The 22,723-nt window shown below is 34.7% G+C and overlaps 1 protein-coding gene across 3 annotated transcripts in view; it reads right to left on the bottom strand.

Annotated features, from left to right (window-relative positions):
- CDC42BPA (CDC42 binding protein kinase alpha) overlaps window positions 1–22,723 on the bottom strand; it is a 156,207-nt gene that overhangs the window by 43,575 nt on the left and 89,909 nt on the right. The window contains exons 13-22 of one of the 3 annotated variants that reach the window (XM_090263403.1): window positions 17,551–17,793; window positions 17,189–17,299; window positions 16,382–16,629; window positions 15,344–15,449; window positions 11,284–11,408; window positions 8,104–8,209; window positions 7,540–7,688; window positions 5,728–5,819; window positions 3,440–3,516; window positions 2,333–2,380 (exon numbers count right to left, since the gene is read on the bottom strand). In XM_090263403.1, coding sequence (XP_090119529.1) covers window positions 2,333–2,380; window positions 3,440–3,516; window positions 5,728–5,819; window positions 7,540–7,688; window positions 8,104–8,209; window positions 11,284–11,408; window positions 15,344–15,449; window positions 16,382–16,629; window positions 17,189–17,299; window positions 17,551–17,793 — 1,305 coding nt within the window. The remainder of the gene's footprint in view (window positions 1–2,332; window positions 2,381–3,439; window positions 3,517–5,727; window positions 5,820–7,539; window positions 7,689–8,103; window positions 8,210–11,283; window positions 11,409–15,343; window positions 15,450–16,381; window positions 16,630–17,188; window positions 17,300–17,550; window positions 17,794–22,723) is intronic. The other 2 variants (XM_090263405.1, XM_090263406.1) reach the window with 2 other exon arrangements.

Raw genomic sequence — 22,723 nt, forward strand, 5'->3', positions numbered from 1 at the left:
GAGGATGTGTCCTGTGGGTTGGTCACGAGTAGAGTCTACCTACTCTAGAGGACTGTCACATATTATAAGCATCAGCACAAGAAGAGAACTAGCTTGGGCACAAGGAACAATCAAGATTTGTTTCAAAGCCTAAGAGAAAGGACGCTACAGAACAGAATGTTGTACCAAACATCTTGGGTGCTGAACCCAAGTATGCCAGAGACTGAATGCCATCGTTCTGGAAAGGGTGGTCACAGCAATAGAACTAGAGAGAGGAAACAAGAGGTTTATGCCATAAAATACAAATGAGGAATAAAAATATTTTTTTAAAAATGGGAGCTTACTGCTTGCTTTGCCCTGACAGGTGAACGTCACTGTCCCATGGGAACGTGAGTCACTAGTTCTGAAGGAAGCGCGGGGAGTGGGAGGGTGCGTGGTGAAGAGCTAAGAAAGCGCTGAAGTGACACTGAACAGATGGACAAGAAAGGAAGCTAAAGGGAGCACAGGAAGGAGGGGAAGAGACCTAGTAAGAGTAAGGAAATAATAACCATTATTACTGAGAACATTACATCCATTTAAAATTTTTTTCAAACCACATGAGATTAGTACTATTGTTATCCCTCTTTGTCCACTGAGCAAAGAAAGGTCAGGTAACTCGCTCCAAATCACACACCTAGAAAAAGGAGCAGAAGCAGAAGTTGAGTCTATTTATGTGCTTAACCAATAACCCAGGAGAAGAGCTTACGAAGCAAATGAGGGAAAAACTACGCCTTTTAAGAGCTGGAGCTCGAGTCATAAAGATTCAGCAGCCACCGTGAACCCCACTTTTTACTTTGTGATAGGTCCTTTGTAGTGCTTTAACATTTAGCTGCCTGCTTGGACGGAGTTTCTGCTGGAGGTGAGGATAAGAAAGGGCACTCCTGGCAGGAGAGGGGAGCAGGAGACTGTCTGCAGCTGGGTGGCGGGGGGCAGAAGGCAGCTCTAAGGGCAGACACTAGAGGGAGCCACTGAGGTTGGAGTTCCTTCCTGCAGGCTCTTCAGCTAAGAGCTGCTCATTTGCCAGAAGACACACTACTCCTACGTTTTATCTTCAAACATTTTTGTGGGACAAAGGGAATGTAGAGGAGTTTGTCAGAAAGAAAAATGAAAATTATTTTCTAGTGCAAAGAACTAAAATAGTTTATTCAAACTTTCTATTCTTTTAAAGGAGAATGACAGCGATATAGAAATAGCATATTGAGTATTTTCAGATAGCATACACCAGAGTGTAACATGCAATACCATTGCACATTAAGAGTTCTCTTTTTACCACACCGTAGAATTAAGCAGAATAATTATTTGTCTTAAGAATAGTAAAATAGTTTCCACTGAGAGTACAAAGGTGCACTTTGATGTAAATATTTCAAAGATTATCAAATATCACTTTTAAAATAATATTAAAAAATCTAGATCAAGAGTTTCCTTTCGTGGAAAATCATGCTGAATAGTCTTCTGAATATAATAATTATACCTAACAAAATGCAAAAATAAAACATTTAAAGAATTTCCCCTGGTTTAAAAAACATTCTATGTACAATATTTGAATTCGAACCTATTTGATTTCCCAATTTCTGGAAAGACTGGATGTTTAACACAATAAAAAAATGTTTTATGACAAGGATTACTGTGTCATTTAATAAAGAATAAAGAGAATGCTTAAGTCAAGTATTTCTGTAAAGAGAATGAATGATATACATGAGGAACTTCTAAGTTATTCAATGGACAGAATTTAGGAGAAAATGATAATGTAGTCAATTTACAGTGCATATAATACGTATAGAACTATAATCATTTCCCATACTAGAAGAGAAATTCTGTAAGCATTAAAAGTTGACTTGTACTCAATTACTGAGTTACTATAAAGTCTACTGGAAGATTTAATGAAACTTGTCACTTTTTCTGATTATGCCACCAGAGGTTTACTTTTAAGTAACAGAAATTAAAGTGTTGAAAAGAGATGGGGAATTTGAAATAGAAATCACCATGAAAAATAAAACTGAGCACTTACTTATACATATATCTATATTGTGACAATAATTAAATAAGCATTCCAGTTTTCAGAACTGTTGCAAAGAATGGAAATATACAGATTCTTTGATGGCCAAAGAACTTTTCAAAGTACATTTTTACTTTATTATGTTTAATAAAGATAAACTCTTCATTACATTTAAGGTAAGAAAGAAGCAAATTATGGCTCACAAATAAATTGTCAAGTGTGTTATTTCTAAAACTGATTGCATTAGGCAAATTCTTCATATCAATTCACTGATCTCTTTTACTGAAGGATGCATTGGTTTGAAAATCAAAGACTTACGTCATCCAAAAAATCAATCAGTGAAGATGAGGAAGAAGAAAAGGAATCCTATTTAACGAATACAGCAATAAAAAAAATAGAAAATATGGATGAAGCAATTCAGTAAGAACAAATAATAAATCAAAAATTTTGTAAAACAATTGAAAGGCAAATGACATTAATTCAAATAAATAAATGAAAAAGCAGTCACTGTCAATGTATCTCAAGAAACTCAGAATTCATTAATTACTTTTTAAAGAGTGATTCTCTTTCCCTTTCCCAAAGGAATGAAATACAGTTCATACGCTGTGCCCAAAATGTAATAAAATGAAGCTCATGACAAATCAATAATCAAATTCAATGTAAGCACGTGAGAAGGTAACGACCAATAGAAAGACACACTCTCTGCTTCTGACTGCTCCCACTAGGCCGTGCTCTCTCTGAGAGTGGGACTTGATCTACTTGGTCACTACTTTATCTCCAGCACCTAGAATGGTCACTGCATAGAGATCTACAATTATTTGTTGAAAAAAATATAAAATCACTAACTTTAATTTTCTGAGTCAAAAATATACTTTATATCATAAAGTGTTTTTTTAGCAAAGAATTTAAGTATTAAAGAATGATAGTCATATAATCATTATTTCATTAATATGGAAACTGCCTAATACATTCTATAAAATACTTTTAAAAAAAGCATTCCTATTATATACTTCTAAAAAACTCAATTAATTTGGAACTAGAACCAGCACTGCCCTATTGTGAACTTTGACATTTTCAATGGCTTTTTACTGTGGCTCTATGCTTTGGAGAAAAAAAGAAATGTCAAATTATTTCAAAAGTCAAGATTTGTTCTATACTTAGTTTTCTCAGGGGAAGAAGGGGAATTGCTTTTAAATTTAATGACTCTCACATGTGGACCTTTCTAACATATTTTCTTAAATACAGAAGTGATTGTAGTTTCCATAAGAATGCAGAACATATTCCTTTCCTAATATGTTTTTAAATATATGAGTCTAGGTCCTCTTATGTGGGATGCAATAAAACAGTTTTATTACAAGTGAATTTTAAATCACAAAGTGATTTTTAAATTGCCCCCAAAGGATATCTGAAAAGCTTAATACTTACTTCAAATTGATCCAGAGCATCGGTAGGCGTATTCAAAAATGCCAAGAAAGAATGCTGTGAGTCTTGGTGCTCTATACCTAGAAGACAGCAGCAACTTTTCTTAAAACTAGAACGATTAAAACTAATTTTCATGGATAACCTTTCCTGTCTAAATCTATTAAAAGCTGTTTGCAAACTACCGTATTTTAAAGCTGGTCAGTATTAGCTCTACATATGTAAAAAACCAAATTACACTAATGTTTCTTGGAATATAACTTAATGGTTAAAATTATATAATTCTCCATGAAACACTTCTTTCCTGAGTTAACTTTCTTTCTTTTCCTGTATAGTACATTATTTAAAAAATGCATTAAATCTTTTGTTAGACTTGAGAGAATTTTTAAAATAGAGCCCTGAATATGTCTGACTTTTCTAAGATAATTTATCACCAAACAACATTTTGAAATACTCTTTCTTATCAAGCATATAGTATGTACTAACATAAACAATCTTTTATAAGACAATAATGCACTTATAAAACAAATGTATTTAGTTATAAAAAACAAAACAAAACTTTTGTTAAGCCCTCAATCTAATTTCAGGTATTGTTTTATTGACAGAATGAATACATATCTCTTGGCCATGGTATTAAAGTGCTTAATTTCCAAAATAATTCTTAAAATATATATATAATGATAAATGCTAGGAAGGAAAAAGCAGAAATAACCAAATACACATTTTTTTATTCCCATATCTTCAGGAACTGACATCAACTAATTTTGGTGTCTTTCATATTACTCTCTAATAATATACTACAGTGGCCAGATAAGGCAGCATGTTCCGAAATTCATTCAGTCAATAAATATTTATTAAGAGTCTATTATGTGCTGTCTGTCTAGATGCTGGGAATATAATAATAAAGCAGAAAAAAGAACCTTGTCCTTGTTATGTAAATATTACATATTATTTAAGTAGTATAGTACATTATGTTACCACATATAGTAAAATATTCTACAATGTTCAAAATCATGGTAAAAAGTTATAGTTTCACATGTTTTCAAGAGAGAGCAATGTAATAAACTAAGTTTTTTCTTTTGCAAGTTTAGGTCTATTCTAAAATGACACAGTCAATGTCATCTGTGTGCTGAAAGTCGTACTCTGATTGTCTCTCCATATAAACTGTCTTGGGGTCACAAGTCCTTCATGTCTTATATTCTTTCTCCTTTACTCACTAAATAACTCAGTTCCCTTCCCTTCTTCCTGTGTACAAGCCCTGCTTGACTCTCATTTCTGCATGATGCTTTGTGTTCCTAATCCGAGTTCCTAACTCACTTTGTGTTCCTTCTTTTCTTGTCCACTAGAAAACTCAATCAACAAATATTTATTGCACATCTACTACTTTTAATGGCTTTTCCATGTTAACTCCTTTAGGTGATTACCTTCTTCTTCCACAGTTTTAAAGCGGATGCTGAGACCCAGCCGGCTTTACATCACTGTGAGTCTCCGGGTGGGAGAGGCAGGCAGGCACCCCAGCATAACACGGAGCCCATTAATTGCGTCAGTATTCAGGCAGGAGTACTGACTTTGTCAAGGAAATGAATTTCTCATAACTGCATAGGGCAGATCCCTTCATTAGGAAACCATTCTGAATTTCTTTTTATTAAATTTTTACCTTATTAATGCCCACACTATGGAAAAAAAGTTTAAGATCATGTAATAGAGCTAGCAAGCACTCTTGGGTTGCTCTTCACATCAATGGAAAAAAATTCTTAAGTAATGTTTTCAAGAAAATGGGGATAAATCCTGGGAAATTCACAGGGCAAGCGATTTAAAGGTCAAACAGGGAAGAAAACACTGAAATGCCAAAATAATTCCTATCTTTGAATTGCTCTTTTAATAGTGGATTAAATTAAACTTTAGTTATTTCATCCACTGTTTCCTTAACTGCCATGGGAGTGGATCCCCCATAAGATGCAAGAATAATATAAAGTATATTATAAAATAATTTTTTTCCAATCACAAAAATGTTATTTGTGAAATAGTCCATAGCACTGAAAAAAGTTAAATGTATGACAAGGGAGTTCTTCTGTTACAATCAGATCTTTAAACAACATACATTAAGTAGAACAAAGAGACTCGGATACCCATCTACCAAACATGTGTGTTTATCTATCACACACACATACACATCCTTAAATGGATGCCAGAACTGCTTAGTCGAACAATTCTACACAATAAGCTTATTCTTGTGTAATAAAATGTATTCATAACAGACTAAATTCTGATTGATGCAAAAAACATTCTCATACCCTTTTCAGATCTAAGTTCTTCAGTGTCCTTTATGAGTTGTTCGATTTCTGAAAGTAGTTCCAAGTTCTTCTTCTCTGAATCTTTTAGTTTACTTAAATAAGGGGGGAGAAAGGGGAAGAAATGGCATTATTTTTACTGCTGGTAAAAATAATTTATTTGGATGGACTTATTTGGTTCAAATGTCAGTCACGCTAAATTAGGGAAATGTAAACTATAAGGAAGAAGAAATTCAGGCTATCATCTACTATTCTTTTTAAAGCAGTCTTTCCTTTTTTATTGATTGATTTTAGAGCAGGAGAGGAAGGGAGAGAGGGAGACATCAGTTTGTTGTTCCACTTATTTATACATTCACTGGCTGATTCTTGTATGTGCCAGGGATGGAACCTGCAACCTTGGCGTATTGGGATGACACTCTAACCAACTGAGTAACCCGGCCAGGGCCTGTCATCTACTCTGGTGTAAGCTGAGTTTTACTGGAACACAGCCAGGCTCATCTGGTTATATGCTGTCTATGTATGGCATGACAACAGAGTTGAGTAGACAGAGACTATATGGTCCAAAAATATTTACTGTCTGGCCTTTCAGAGAAAAGGTTGCTGACCCTGAGCTAAATTATTAAATTAAAAGATTTCATAAAATCAGAAGTTAATTTTAGGATTCTGTTAACTTCTTTCATAGAGAATTATTAAAGTAGAGCATACGTGTTTATAATTGTCAGCTTGATTCATATCCGATTTATGAACAAATTCATACATCTTAGGCATAAGAAGAAAATCAGTTACTCTAAATTACAACACAGAGAATGACATTCTTTATGTGGCGATCCAATTCATATTCTCCAGAAAAAGGTTTTTTTTCCCATTTTCATGTCACACAAGCACATTTAAGTAAAGCACACTTAATTTATGTCTAGATTACTTATAATAAGAATTTATAATTCAACTGTGCTGCCATGGATCTGGCCTCTGATTTGATTAAAAATATTAATGACTACAGTTTAAAGACTAAGGCTTCACACCATTCAAAACTGAATTCATGGGACTCTATGTCTTCTTATGACTGCACACTTTTGGAACTTTGCATATTCTGACCACCAAAAGAATTTTTTCAATTTTCATTTGCAGGATGAACTTATTGTTCCTATCACTTATACTAACTTGTTCTTGAACCATGTTTGTATCTGATCCAATTATGGTTTTCATTTTCTCATTTATTCAGAATGTAATTTGCTCTACTGTTGTAAAAAGAACTTGGGGAATGTGTTCATTAGCTAACTTTCCCAGAGACTATGGGGTACATTATTTATACACACACACACATACAAAAAAAACACATAAAAGAACACAAACAACAATTAAAATATATTATACCATTATGAAATTTACCATCAATAGAACCTTCATTTCTAAAAGATTTATGGTACAGGCCAGAATTTTCAGATGACTATTTTGTTTTGACTACCTGTTGCATTTTCATACTAATATGATATTCCTGAACATGAAATAATTGGGGATTTAATGGAATAAAACCTGAGACAACTAAATTTTACAAATAAGGGGAAAATTAAATAACAATAGTAATTAGTACTATTAATTCCACTTCATGGACAAGTCAGAGGAAAATAAGGCTGTATTAAAATCCCATCACTGCATAAAAGGTTTGAGAGCATCTGCTCATTTTCAAATCTTCCCAACTTTTTCTAGTCATCACCTTAAAAAAATGTGATAGGAAACTAAACACGTGACTTCTCTGCACGTGCTTTGGGACCCACGTAGCAGTCACGCCGGTAGGGCTGTGGTATGTGATCTTACCACTCTGTTATGATGTGAGACGCTTTAACTTTATTCAGCTCTTCCTGGATGGTCTGCTTGGCCCTGATTTCCGCGTCCAGAGCTGACTGTAACTCCAGTCGAGCTGACATATCCAGTTTTGCAAAACGACGCATTTTCCAGGGCATATCCTATAAAATAATAGGACTGTTTTTAGCTCAGTTCTACTTTTTATATTAAATTTAGTAATCCAAGTGAAACTGCAAACTACTTGAAAGCATTATCTTTCTCTGATAACAAAACAGAATAAAAACACTGCTGTGAAAATATATTTTTCATTAAATTCAGAAATTACTGTACAGTCACTCACATATAAATGAGTTTATTTTTTATAGTTATTACCAATAATGGCTAGCTATCCCAATTATAGTTAAGCAGCTATATGTTCTAATTTCCTAAACTGGAAAAGACTTGTACTAACTGATTTTTCATGAAAAACTTAACAGCAGGCCAGAGCCTAGACAAACTGACGTAAGTGCCCAGATCTGTACAGCGTCCGGGAGCCTCCCCTGCCCACAGGTAAGTCTGTGCAGAAAGGCAGCTCACTGTCGCTCGGGTGCCCAGGCTGGAATTTCTCAAGGCTTCTAACTCTTCAGTCATTTTAGAAGCTAAGGCCTGAAGATATCCTCGTGCATCCTTTTCATCACTGACCCTGAAACACATAAAGGCAGAGATAAGGTACAAACGTAAAACAAAAACTTCAGTGAGATAGACACTATTTTAAAGCATTATAAAGAAAAAGTGAGAAGTGACTGAAGTTTCAAGATGTTCTCAAATACCTTCTTTCGAAAGTTCTACCATAGTATTGGGTTGGCCAAAAAGCTTGTTTCATTTTTTTCTGTACGATGGCTCTAGTAGTGTTTAGTTGTCTTTAACTTCATTTGAAACAATTCTGTTAGACTGTATTGTGACGGCTGTCATATCAACGTGCATTTAAAAAAATCTTATCAAAATAGGTGAATTTCTTTGCAGCCATTTTAATATCGAAGATGGAAGAAAATGTGCAGTATTTTCAGTGTTTTATGCTTCATTATTTCAAGAAAGGTAAAAACGCAATTAAAATGAAAAAAATAAAAAAGATTTGTGCTGTTACTGATCAGAAGTGTCAAAAGTGCTTTGCGAAGTTTCTTGGTACTACTGACATTTTGGCCAAATAATTCTTTGCTGTGGGGCTGTCGTATGCATTGGAAGATGTTTAGCAGCACCCCTGGCCTCTGCCCACTAGAAGCCAACAGTGGGAGATAGCAGACAGACTCAAATTACCCAAATCAGTAAAGTTATTGGTGAAAATGAAAAATGTGGTGTCATTTATTTTACAAAGAAAACTAAATGATCTTTTGGCCAACCCAACACTACTTACTATCTCCCAACAAGTAGAAAGAGGTTTGCTGAATTGTTTAGTTATCTACAAAATAAAGCTGGCCATGTTTAAGAAAGACCAAATTACTCTTATCTGGTAAATTAGTAAAACTTCACCCATGAACCACAGAATTAATACTCTTTTAATCTGTTAAACTTGCCCCTCACAATTTCCAAAGTATATTAAGATTCCTCATTAATAAGATTCTGCCACTTTATTATAAAAACATAACACGCTCTTCTTAAAACTTAAGTATGCTATATTTAGAACGTTTAGTTTAAAATAGCATATTCTGCAAAACTCAGAGTTGCACTGTAAGAAAGCTCTTCTGTTTTCTAAAATGGTAAATAATCAAAAAGGAAAGATTAAAGTTTACGGCAACTCAGTCTCTATTTACTGTCTTATGACTGTCTTGCTGGCGGAACTATTACGATTTTAGATAGAAATGTTTTCAAATTAAATTCAATAAAACAAATTCCACATGCTAGAATTTCTCAAGAGAAAGTTTTCTTTTCATTGTATCTCTTCCCAAACAAGGGGAAGACCGGGAGCAGGAATTGGCAGAATATAAAAATCTACAGGGAGTGTATATTTTTCTTTTAGCCTATAAAGTATTTAATAATTTATCTAATACAAGACCATTTCTAAATAACAGCTTTTAAGCAAAGTGACTTCCTTGTAATTGTGATTTCTTCTGCATACTTCACTTGCATACGGACAATGTAAAGTGAGTACTTTCTGGAATTACATAAAAGCCTTCATTTTCATCCTGTCTCTCAATCCTTTCCAGAGAGCCCACATTTAAAGCTTCCTTCCCTTGCCAGGACCACTTCCACTCTACCTGAACCCAGCAGGCCGGTCACTGGACAAGATCAGTAGTCTAGGAGCTTAGGCTCTGGGCAGACCAGGCCTGTCTTCTATAAAATCATTTTCAGCAATACCTTAACTATAAATTTGATTATTTAATAATGGAGTTACATAAAAGCCCTAATTTTTTATATAAACTTGGCTAAAGTAAAAATGATTTTGCTTCAGAAATGTAGATTTGATGACAAGGACATAAATTAAACATTAATAAACTATTTAATTGTACTGCTTGGAACACAATCAAATTTCCACAATGTGACATTTTCCTTCAGTTATTTATTCACTGAATAGTCTCATTATTAAGTCCAAGATGAGTTACATAACAGCTCCACAGTTAAGCCAATATCAAGATGCTTGAGTCATTTTTTAAGATTTCTTAAAAAGATAGTGTTTATTCAATTCTGATTTTAAGAAGGGGGCCATTAATCTGGGGTAAGGAAAATGGAAAAAATGCACAAAGAACCAAAATAAGAGCACAAGAGACTAGAATTTCCTCTAAATGATAGGTCTATAAATACATGGAGAAACGAGTTGTTTTTAGATAAATTAAACCACCACGATTTGCCAAAAAATAAGAAAGTTAGAAAAGTAAATATAAAAAGTTAAACTATTTTCATTAGAAAATAAAGTCCCCATTGGGTTCCATTTTTTTAAAAAAAGATTTTATTTACTTTTTAGAGAAGCAGGGAGGGAGGGAGATAGAGAGGTAGGGAAACATCAATGTGCAAAAGATACACCGATCGGCTGCCTCTCACACGCCCCCAACTGGGGACCTGGCCTGCAACCCAGGCATGTGCCCTGACTGGGAATCGAACTGGTGACCTTTTGGTTTGCAGGCCGGCACTCAATCCACTGAGCCACACCAGCCAGGGCTCCACTTACTTCATGTATTATAAAAATATGCCAATTTTACAAATATCAGAATAATCATTTTAATGAATATAATATGAAGGTTACTAAGGTAATTACTCCACATTAAACCCCAAGAGCTTAATTTAAAGAACAGTTTATAAAACTAAACCATAACCATGTAAGGTTTTTAAAATGCCATTTGTGAATCCATCTGTCACAACCATTAAAGAAAGTGACAGCACATCTTCAGTGTCCAGCGTTTCTCCAGGATTTCTGTATTAAAATAATCAGCAATTTTTATCTTAAAAAGGAATATTTATTGCTAGGGAATGACTTTCTTCCGTTGTTTAAGGACCAACAGTCTTAGGAGAGAACAAGTTTCTTTTCTGAGGAAGAAACGCCAGGCTCCAACGATGCTGTGTAAAAGCTGCCATGAGGTATCTGTCAGAAACGCGGAATGTGATGGAAAACAGAGCAGAATGCAGGTCAGCGATAAACGCTACGTCAGTAATAAAACTACGCTTTTAGAGTAACTTAGTTTTTCACAGCAAAAAACAAGGTAACTTGTTAGCAGCCTCCTGGAATTCATACCAACTTGAATGTATGCCCAAAACCACCCACAGAAACACACGTACGAGAGTACTCACCACTGAATTATTTCTGTGATTTGGGCTTCCCAATGTGCAACTGATTCTTTCTTGTCCGCTAGATCTTTCACCTCTTCTTCCAACTGCTGGCTGCGCAGGCTTAAGTTCTCATACAGAGTGGTGAGCTGAAAGTTTCAAGACGTGTGACTTTCAGGAACAGGAGCTCTCAGTGCTCAGATGCCTCTCGTTAAATCTTAAATTCACCACATTCCTTCTGACCACAGAAACAAGTACCCTCCAAATTCTCCTCTGGCCTTTGCTTTTTTCGTTAACTCCCCACACTGAATCAGTTCCATCTGTGAAGGTTCTCCATTTACCTGAAGAACTCCCCCATTCTTCTGGTAACAATATCTCTCATTTTTTGTCTGAAAACACCTCTGTCGCCTCTTAAATAAACTTAGAATTTTCAGCATATGTAGGAATGGACGGATAAGTGACTTCCCATGAGCCCACCACCCTCAACAATTATCACCACAATGTCAATGTTAATTCATTTGTATTCCTGTCTTCTTATCCATCCTCCTGTATTATTCTAAAGCAAATACCAGATGTCATATAATGTTATTTATATAAATTTCTATGTATAGATATCTATAGAAAATGGGCTGTCTAATATAACAATATAATCTACTTAACAAATTTAACGAGTTTCCCAGTATCATCACATGGGGAATGTTCAAATTTCCAGTTATCTCAAAATATCAGAAACTCGGTTTGTTACACTGAATCGCGATAACAACAGTAAACACAGCTTAATTAGGGTGTTGCAACTTTGTTGCATCTTACAAGTCTCTTATTTAGAGGTTCCTATCTTAGTCCACTCAGGCTGCTGAAAGGACTTGATTAAAATGTTTTTCTTTTTGCTACAGGAATACTTGCTACAGTATTCAACCGCAGGAAGCCACTGGGGAGATAGGAAGACAGCCACGCCTTGAGTGACCAAGACTACAGGCGGGAGCAGGGCAGACATGAACCCAACCTGGGAACACGGCCTACATCTCTGTTTGTTCGGACGTGCCTTAGCATAGCTCAGTAATGTTTCGTGGCTGTCTTTCTCTTGTTAATTCCAAGAGCTGTGAAAGAATTGTTTTTCACAAGTGACCACTTTTAAACTTTTTTTCTTGAGAAGATTCATCAGTTCTTCATGTTAAGCACAGCCGGAAGTCTGCCAGCTGCTTTTGAGACTGTTTTGTGTAGACACAGTGTCTTCACTAATTCCTAGAACACATCCTTTTTATTTTTTATGTTTTGATGGCCATTGCTTTGGACAGCCCTTCCAAATAATTTGTGGTTGGACTTTTAGCTGGAGATTTGCAAGCGGTGGAAATGCAGATTTTGCACTGCTGTGTTACAATACTGACAATTAGTTTTAAATGCACTTGTTCAGAAAAAAGTTAATCTTTTTTTTTAACTTTTTAAAAAGCATGAACTCTGGAACCAGACGACCTGCACTCATAGCCTGTTCTGCCACTTTCTAGTTCTGTGATTAGGAAAGTAGCTGAATCTCCCTTTGCTTCTGTCCTCAGGTATAAAATGCGAGAACAGGGCACACTTCGGGGAGTTACTGTGAGAAATGATTTAAATGAAGTAACTCAGAAGAGGACCGGCACACAGTAAATTTTATCGAAGTATTAGTTCATTTTGCATGTTTGGGAATGAGAAGGTTTTACCACTTGTACATTAATGTATCTGGCTCATAATAATTATAAGACTGCATAGAAATAATGGAAAATGCTCATAACATTTTAAGTGAAAAGGCAGATTAGAAAATGAAATGTATATATGATTGCAATTATGTATATGAACAAAACCTGAAAAGGAACATATAAAATTACAACAGTTGTTTTGTGGTGATGAAGGCATGGATACGTTTTATGTTGAATATTTTCCACATTTTTTGGTAATTTTGCTTTTGTTTTGGTAAAGTAATTTTAAAACAACATACAAATGATATGTTTTCTTACTAGAAATCATCTACTGTTACTCCATAGAATACATGGCTAATTGTATTTGCAGTAAGTTATCTTTTAATAAAAAGTGAAACTTGGAGACTTCTGAAAAATATCAACATTTTTTCTTTTTAAATTTTTGAGTTTAAAAATGTAAATGGGAGAATGTATTAGTTATAAACGTTATTTAAGTTTCAAAATTAACGCAACAACTGCCTGTGGGCTTCTACACTGTTGAGAAGGAACTCGGTTCTCTTCGAGCTGCTTCCCAGGGAACAGCTGGTGGAGCCGCGGCGGCGGTAGTCTCTGGGTAGTCCTCACGGAGAAAACACCACACCAGAGAACGAACGAGTGGAAAGCCAACAGTGAGGATGTGCCATTAGGTGGCCTGAGAATTCAGGAGAGAATAGAAGGAACAACAACGAAGCTGTTCAAATGAAAGCAAAACCCCAAACCCCTCCTTATTTCTCCGGAAACAAACATCCCGTCATCGTCTGTCATTAAGTGCTTGCCTGCCACATGTATTGTCTCTGGAAGTTCTTCCTACTCATCCTTCATCACAACCTTCCACTTAGCAAGAAAGATAATATTATATTTACATAAGCTTAGGAGATAGGTTTTTATTTTCATCCTTCAGTTCTCATCAGAATCGAGGGTACTGTTTTAAAATTCTACCTAAATATGTATTCTTAGTAAGCTCAGCAGAACTTTATGATCAATAATGAAATAAAGCCAAGGAATGAATATAAGATTTGACCTACATTCAATCTGATTATTTCTCAATACCAATTTTCTTAAACTATAATCCACCTTTTGCTAGGTAATTTGCTTAAAAACTCCACATGAATTGGACTTCTGGAGTTTAATTCTATTTCTTACCTCCAGGTAACTCGTAACAGAATCTCAAAATTCTGCCTTTTATACAGAAATGATGTTTGAATTTGTAGTCATTATTAATTAGTAAAACATATGAAATAACAATTATGTGGCCTATTTGGACGAAGTTCAATTATTGTTAGTTTCAGTGGCAGTAACTAAGAGTTACATGACAGACATAACTCTTACATTATTCAGAGTTTATAAAAAATCCATTTGTACTTCTTACTATTTGGCCATTTTCCAGTGCTTGTGTACATCAGCTTTATAAAACTTGACAGAACGAACTAACAGAGTTCTTTCTCAAGTAGTTTTCGACCAAACAAGCAAAGTCAATTTTAAGTGCTAAATAATCCTGAGCAAAGTACTGAAAGAAATGGGTAAATGGAACACAGTGGAAAACTGAGCTAGAATGAAGAGACTCTCTTTTGTGACTATTTAATCATGGTCTTTCAATCTGTTACTGAAATTATTAATAATTGAAATATAAAACTTTTATTGGAAGAAAATCCTAGAGATTATTATAAGACACAATTATCCAAACCCTATTTAAATGCAAATAAAATAATAAAGCTTCTGGTTAATATTAGGATTTCTATAACTGTTAAGAGCTGGCATAAGAAATTCTTATCTGCAATGATGGCCATTTACGAAATCTGACAGACTAAATAGAAACACATTCCTTCAAGCATTTGAAATTTTGTTCATCAATCTGGCTGCTTATGAGCTTAATTTACGGGTCTGCTCTTTATTCAAGCTACGGAGTTTAGGCAGAGCTGATTTCTTTGGATTCTTACAGACCAACAATGTTATTTCTAGATATTAGTTCCCCATCATGAATATGACATTATCGCTGTCAAAACTTCTGAAGTTTGGCCTCATTGTTCCCGCTCTTGCCAAGGGCCAGCCCTAATGTAGCCATGACCGAGCTAAGTGATGAGTGTGAGGTAGAGCATGAGAAAGACGACAGATGGGAAGTAAAGTCCAGAACAGAGGCTCAGAAAAGTAAACGGGACGAGGAATAGGACGAGATCAGCAACGCCATCTCCCCAGAAGGCTCCCGCACAGACTGGCACAATGAGAAACTGGCTGTGCCAACAAGCAATCTTTGCCAGTGGGGAGGACTATTAAACAAAAAACGTACCCCAAGTATAAAGTTCTACCCACAGCTTCTATCACAGGGCTCAACATCCCGCAACCGCTCAATGAATATTAAATGAGATCGAATCGCTCACCTTATCAAGTTCATTTGTCAGTTTTTTATTTTCTTCGGTTAACAACAACTTTTCTCGTTCATACTGTTGTTTGAACTCATTTTCAAATTCTTCTCTTTCACTTTGACTAAAACAATTCAAAACGTAAAAGAAAAAAAAAAAGGATTTGAATTAAAGGTAAAATTACGGTGTCCCAGATTGGATTAGATCTTGATTAATCCAAACCCCAATCCTTTGCCTTAAAGTTAACCACCACAATCATTTTCTCTTAAATAATAAATAGATCTGTCCCCTTAATGACATCTACTCTGTTTTTCATTTGAAAATCTGAGGAAGACATCTGTGATTTGCAGACTTCTGGACTGTGGTCACCTATTTGATTATGTATATACTAGAAAGTATGGGAAAGTGGGGAGGTTAGGGAAAGAGGAAATATGAACCACAGCACGAGTCCTTACCCTCAGCTCTTGATAGCACAGAAAATTTACAATTAAATTTCCAACAGTTTTTTCAAAAACACTCAACCCTCCCTTCCTTTGCTCCTTCCTTCTTACCTAAATACCTACCTACACAGATATATATACATACACAACGAATCTAATATTATAGAACTTATTTAAAATGACAGTCCTGGGGGCAGAAATGATTCCGCTTAGAGGTAAACACAGTTCTAACAGACTTTTTAAAAAGGGAGAAAGAGGAATCAGTTTTTGAATAATGAGATACAAAAATGTAGATGAAGAAGGCTGCTTCTCTCTAATAGTTTGATGGATGATATTAGCAGCAAATGAAATTGAATATGGATCAGTTCTGGGTAATTTTATATAATTCAACAAAGAACATAATTTTGATTTAAAAAACGGGATCTTAAATTCCATCTGAAATTACTGAGCATAAATTAAATTATAACTTAAGTAATAAATTCCAGGGAAATAAGCCATCCTGTGTCCGAGCAAATGTGCCGCTTCCCGTATGGTCACTGCCTATGTACCTCCGGCCCTGGCACATACCAGGCGCTCGATGAATGTTTACCCGAGGAGTAGGTAGCTTTACTCTTACCTCTCTCTTCTGTTCTTTTCCAGTTTGTCTTTCAAAATCATAATTTCCTTGTTCAGAGCAAGCTGCTGGCCTTCTGAATCATGTAGTTCTTTCTTCAGATTTTTTATTTCATTTGCATGTATTCCTTCCCTTTTGGATAATTCTTCTTCATAAAAGATACTTTTCTTTTCCAAATCTGTCTTTAGTTTTGTTATCTCTTGCTGATGTTCTATGCTGTACACTCCTGGTGAGTAACTAATTTGTTTTTGCTATAAGAGAACAAAAGATTAGTTTATATAAGAATAACAAAATAACAAAAAGACCTGTATATAGCTGAATATCATTTTTGTATATTATTACATAAAAATAATTGTTTATTCAGGCTACTAATCTTTTGTTTGCCACACGTTGCAACTTTTTCTCAGTGTATATTCCTTTATTATTGTGTATTTTGCAGTCTTCTTCACACCAAGATTACATATCTATACTTTTTGCTGATACTTATATATATTTGTTTTACACTTAAAATTTTAATTTATATACAATTACTGTTGGTGTATGGAGGGAAAAATCTAACTGCATCTTGCTTCTGATGTGGAACCAATAAAAGGTAATAAATAATTTCTTTTTAAACGATTAAATTGGAGGAGGGGATGGCAGACCAAGAACAGGATGTTGGTCTACTGGTAAAAATGAGAATTAAGAATATTAGGTTGGAAGGATAGCTAATGTTTACTGTACACCAAAGACAGCACATAATTAACCCTCCATTTAAGCCTGAAGAGGAAAAAATTAATTCAGCTTCATAAATGTGAAATCAAATGATACCTTCAGTCCCTCCAATTCATTTTCCAGTTGCTTAGAATAATGTTCACTCTGTTCACGTAATTTCCTGTCTTTAGATGCTTCGGCAGCTATAGCTTCTGTATGAACTTCCAACTTTAAAATAAAAGGAAAAAAGCAGATTTGTGGTTATAATTGTTTTTCCAATACAATGGTTCCCCCATGGGAATTTACCTTGTAACAGGAAGATAATGTGAATGTTGAAGTTCATACTAAACAATATTACCAAACTAAAAAAAAAACCTTTTTCAAAAGTTAAATAATAAAATACATATTATTTCACTCATCTGAAAAAGCAGCTTTAATCACTACCACATGGACACTAGAAACTTTGCCTGACTACTAACCTCTTTTTTGGCTCTTTCTGTTCTGCGCAGTTCTTGCCTTAAGCTTTCAAGTTTTTGCATCACCAGGTCCACCTCTTCTTCCTTATCTCGGACATGGCGAGCAAGTTTCTGTTTCTGAGTGTGCAATTCTGTGAGCCGTTCATTGATCTCCATGAACTCCTGCATGGCCAGTTTCCTCTGACAGTGTGCGTCTTTCAGCTCTTTGGATTGGTTTTTTACTCGCTCACTAGCCTGGACTAGTTCCTACAGTTTTGTAAAAAGAATATAAGTTACCAATTCTGCAACCTAGGGACCAAATTTGGCCACCAAAGTTGCTATCATGAAGTCAAGAAGAGCCAAAATTATTCACCTTAGGATAAAATTAAAAGAAATAAACTACTTTTGAACAGATCCTGAGAGCATGGTACTCTGTGTTCCTAGTCAGCCTCAGTTCCTTATGCTAACTGCAAAGGAAAAGCTGATTTAACCTTCTAGGATCTTCTAGTGTAGAAACACAAGATGTAATGATCAAAATAGATTTTGTGATACTTAATGTATATCTGTGCATATAAAAAATAACTTGCAAAGCTCAATTAACAAGTTCCGTATATGGAAGTTTGCGCGCAATACTGAGAACACATATTCTTCTCAAGTATATATTAGACACTGAAACATGGAACAGCGCCTAGCCCATAAAGCAAGTCTCAGGAGATTTCAAAGAACAGATGTCATACAGATCAAGCTCTTTTAATAACATTACCACTGAAACAGAAATCGAAAATAAAAAATACAAAATTCCATAGTAATTCATTGGTCAAAAAGAAAAATCATAAAATACTAAATTATTTTTAAAAACTAAAAATGCTTAGTGCATACTAAAACGTGAAGATGCAGTGAGAGGTATGTTTATCAGAAAATTTATAAGCCTGAAATACTTCTACTGAAACTACAAAGATGCTTGAAATCTAATGAAATTCCACATAAAAAGTTAGAGCTAGAACAACACAAGAACCCTTCCCCAAAAATATGAGAAGATAAAAGAGCATAAATTAATGAAAAAGAAATGTGAGAATAACAAGAATCAACAAAACCAAAAGCTGGTTCTTTGAAAAAACAATAAAACAGGCAAACATCTGACAAGATCAAACAAGGGAACAAGAATAAATGCACAAAAAAGTTATTAAGAAAGTTATAACTACAAATCTAGGAGAAACCGAAAAATACAAGAACACATGAAAAACCTTTATGTCGATGAATTTAACTTCTGAAATAAGCGAATGCCTATAAATTTACAATTTATCAACCGTGTTTCAAGAAGAAATAAAATGCCTGAATAGTCCTATAACAATTAAAGTAGCTAAATCAATAAACTTCTCCCATCCCCTTAGCAGGAGAGAATCTCCAAGCTCAGGTGGTTTTATAGTAGATTCCTCCAATGTTTCAAGGGACAAACTGCTCCTCGTACACAAACTTTTCTGGAGAACAGAAAAAGAAGCAGTGCTACCTAACTCATTGTATGTAACCAGTAGAATCTTGATTATTAAGACCAGAAAGGTAAGGGAAAAAATTATGTTAATCTTTTTGAAAAAAAAAATTTAATCCTAAAAAAAAAAAAAAGGCATTAGCAAATCACTTCCAGTGATGTATAAAGTGAGAAGCGTGACCTCTGGAAGTAAACTCCCTGTGTTGAAATTACAGCCCCACCACTTTCTAGCTCTATTATGACCTTGAACAAATGTACTTGACTCTCTGTGCTCAGTCTTATCATTGTAAAATGAGAATAACACCATCGCCTAAATCACAAGGCACTTACAAAGATTAAATGATCTAATATAGTAGAGCACTTAAAACAATGCTACTAGAATCGATGCTATGTGCTACCTCTACTATCATATTATTTAAGAGATAATAGATGGACAATTTATATTTAACCCAGAAATGCAGAAGGGATTTAATGCTAAAAAAAAAGTCTACAAATGTAAATTCACTACACCAACTTATTAAAGGAGAACAATCATATAATTACATCAATAGATACTAGTAAGTCCTAGAAATTTGTTCAACAGTGTGCATAAAAAGCACATTTAGTAAATTCAATACCCATTACTGATAAAATCATTAGCTCAAGGGACACAGAAGCTAACTTCCTTAACCTGAGAAGCATTCACCAAATACATGCAGAAAACATTAGTGGTGAAATATTAAAGGTGTTTTCTTTTAAATTGGGAGTACGATAGGAATGCCTGCTATTACCACTTCTATTCCACATGGTACTAGAGGTCCAAGCTAATACAGTAAGAAAAGGAAAGAGAAAAGTCATACAAATAAAAAAAGGAAGAAACAAAACTGTCATTATTTGCAGAGAACTTTAAAGAATCTCAAATATTATTACAATTAGTAAAAGTTTAGCAATATTGCTAGAACAAAATTAGTGAAAACATCTAAGATACCATCTAAAATATGCAAAAATAGGACGATAAATTTAAGGAAAAGCAAACAGGACATGTATAAAATTTTACAGAAAAACATTTTAGAAGACTTTAGCTATATGAAGTGATACAGCATGCTTGTGGATAAAAAGACTGTGAGGTTGTAGAGAAAATATTTTTATGTTTTTGTACAGTTAGACCTTTCTAAGCAAGCAGTACTGAAATTTGGGGACCTAGGCAAGACTTTGAGAGTAATTTATGTGTAATTTAGATAGTGAGAAAATCCAAAGAGATTTAACTCCTGGATGTATGTGTTTCCATTTCAAGAAGGAGGGCAGAGAGAGTTAAGAGCCTGAACCAGGGAGACTCTCTTTATAAAGCTGGCGATCCTGGGCACACCTTTCCGCTGGAACGATGTGTTTATATTCCAAAGTGTCTGGGATCCTTCTCCTTAGGTTTTCAAGGACAGTCTCAGGAGGGTGGATGGAGATGGGGGGCGGCGGCGGCGGCAGGAAGCATGTGCTTCTTTCCTCTATATACACACACACCGATTCATTTTTCCAGGACTCCTACGCTATGGTACAGACTTCCTATGTGTATGTGCAGGGTTTTAACCACCCAGCAATCACTGCATTGCCCCAGAAGTAAGAACTGGCACCCACGGAGCCATGTAGTTATTTTTTGCTGTATGTACAGTAGTACCACCCTTATCCATGGATTCTCTTTGGCGATTTCAGTTACTCTTAGTAACCCAGGTCCAAATATATGAAACAGAAATTTCCAGAAATAAACAACTCAGAAGTTTTAAATTGCCTGCCATCCCGAATAGTGTGCCATCGTGCTCTGCCCTGCCCAGGATGAGAATCATCCCTTTGTCCAGTGTAACCACTCTATAGACACTACCCGCCGGTTAGTCACTGTGTAGCCCTCCTGGTCATCAGACTGACCGTCGTGGTATCCCAGTGCTTATGTTCCAGTCACCCTTATTTTACTCAATAGGTATAGGGTTCAGTACTATCCACGGTTTCAGGTACCCACTGGGGGTCTTGGAACATATACCCTGCGGAAAGGGGACAACTGTAAATCATAATAATCTGCTCTGTTCTTGAAATCTGCGTGTGCATTTAGAATAATATTAATAAACATACATAATAAGAACTTAAAGACTCAGTACTACAATCATGTCAATTCTCCTAAAATTGCTCTATAGACCCAATGCAATTTTCATATAAATCCCATCACAGCTGTCAAGGAATACAAAACTGAGATAGACTAATGCATAAGTGGAAATCTATATATGACAGAGATGACACTGCCTGTCTCTGGGGAAAGGAGGGCTCGTCAACAATATGGGAAAAGTGAAAATGAATCCTTATCTCATATGATACACAAAAATAATTTCTGGTGCCTTAAAATTTAAATATGAAAGACCAAAAATACAAACTGCAAGATAAAAATTTAGAATTGTTTTTTAACTCAGAATTCTTACACAAGTCAAAAAAAATGCACCAACTATAAAAATATTTATAAATTTGACTACATTAAAACTTACATGTTACATTTATTCTTTCATATGCGTCAAATGAAAAAATCTTTTTAAAAAATGTGCTTGGTATTTTTAAAAGATTTTATTTATTTTTAGAGAAAGGGGAAGGAAGGGAGAAAGAGAGGGAGAGAAACATCAATGTGTGGTTGCCTCTCACATGCCCCCAACTAGGGATGCGGCCCGCAACCCAGGCATGTGCTCTAACTGGGAATTAAACCAGCAGCCTTTTGATTCCCAGTTTGGCACTCAATCCACTGAGCAACACCAGCCAGATTTTTCTTTAAAAATCTTTAAAGAATACCTGCTGCCTATAAGATATTAATCAAATCATTTAAAATTCTTTATCCATATAATCTGTTTTTCAGCATTACCCTCTTCTCAAAAAATACTAATGTTAATAACCTGTATATTAATGCACTGTATTATGAACTATATATAGTATGTTATCATATAATTATTATATACTATACAATTATATAATATAGAATTACATATTAACAGAAATAGTATATTAACTATTATTAATAACAACCAGTTATTATAAATCTAGGTATCAGATTCTCATCTCATTGTTAACTAAGTTTAGCTGAGTAATCCTACCTTTAAATACATAATAGTAACCACTGGTATTACTATACTATTAAAATAAAATATCTATATAAATTCCAAATATTAAATTGGCCATAAATGTAAATGAATCTATACACAACACCGCTTGAAACTACATCAAGAAAAAAGTAAAAATATGCTAACCTAATTCAATTTAACCTTTATAGATTTCTCTATTAGTGTTTTTTATTAGCTTCATCAGCAAAAAGTTGTTTTATTTTTAATTACTTCCATTTCTTTACTGAAAGCAAGATTTATAAATCTTCCCCAGCAGGATTTCATTCTGTATTATTAATGTAATATACACTACCTCACTAAATACAATTTATACTACACCATAAGCTACTCATTTCTTTTTTGTATTGGCTAGTATTAATGCCAACACTTAAAAAATTTGTCAGTGGAAGGGAAAGTATACACAGTGTGACTTAAGCAAAGTATTTTTCCTAGTGCTTGAATTTTATTTTCCTTATGGGACTGTGTTATAGTGTCCCAGCTATTAATAAATGCTGTTGATGTGTATAATACTGTTAAAGTGTTACACAAAGGTCTTATAAAAATAACTTTAGTTTGTTCATCTATGCTTTGAAAGATAAATTGACATTAAAAA

Source organism: Furipterus horrens, unplaced genomic scaffold (genome assembly GCF_987537825.1).
Source record: "Furipterus horrens unplaced genomic scaffold, mFurHor1.1.pri manual_scaffold_15, whole genome shotgun sequence".
Classification (NCBI taxonomy): Eukaryota; Metazoa; Chordata; class Mammalia; order Chiroptera; family Furipteridae; genus Furipterus; species Furipterus horrens.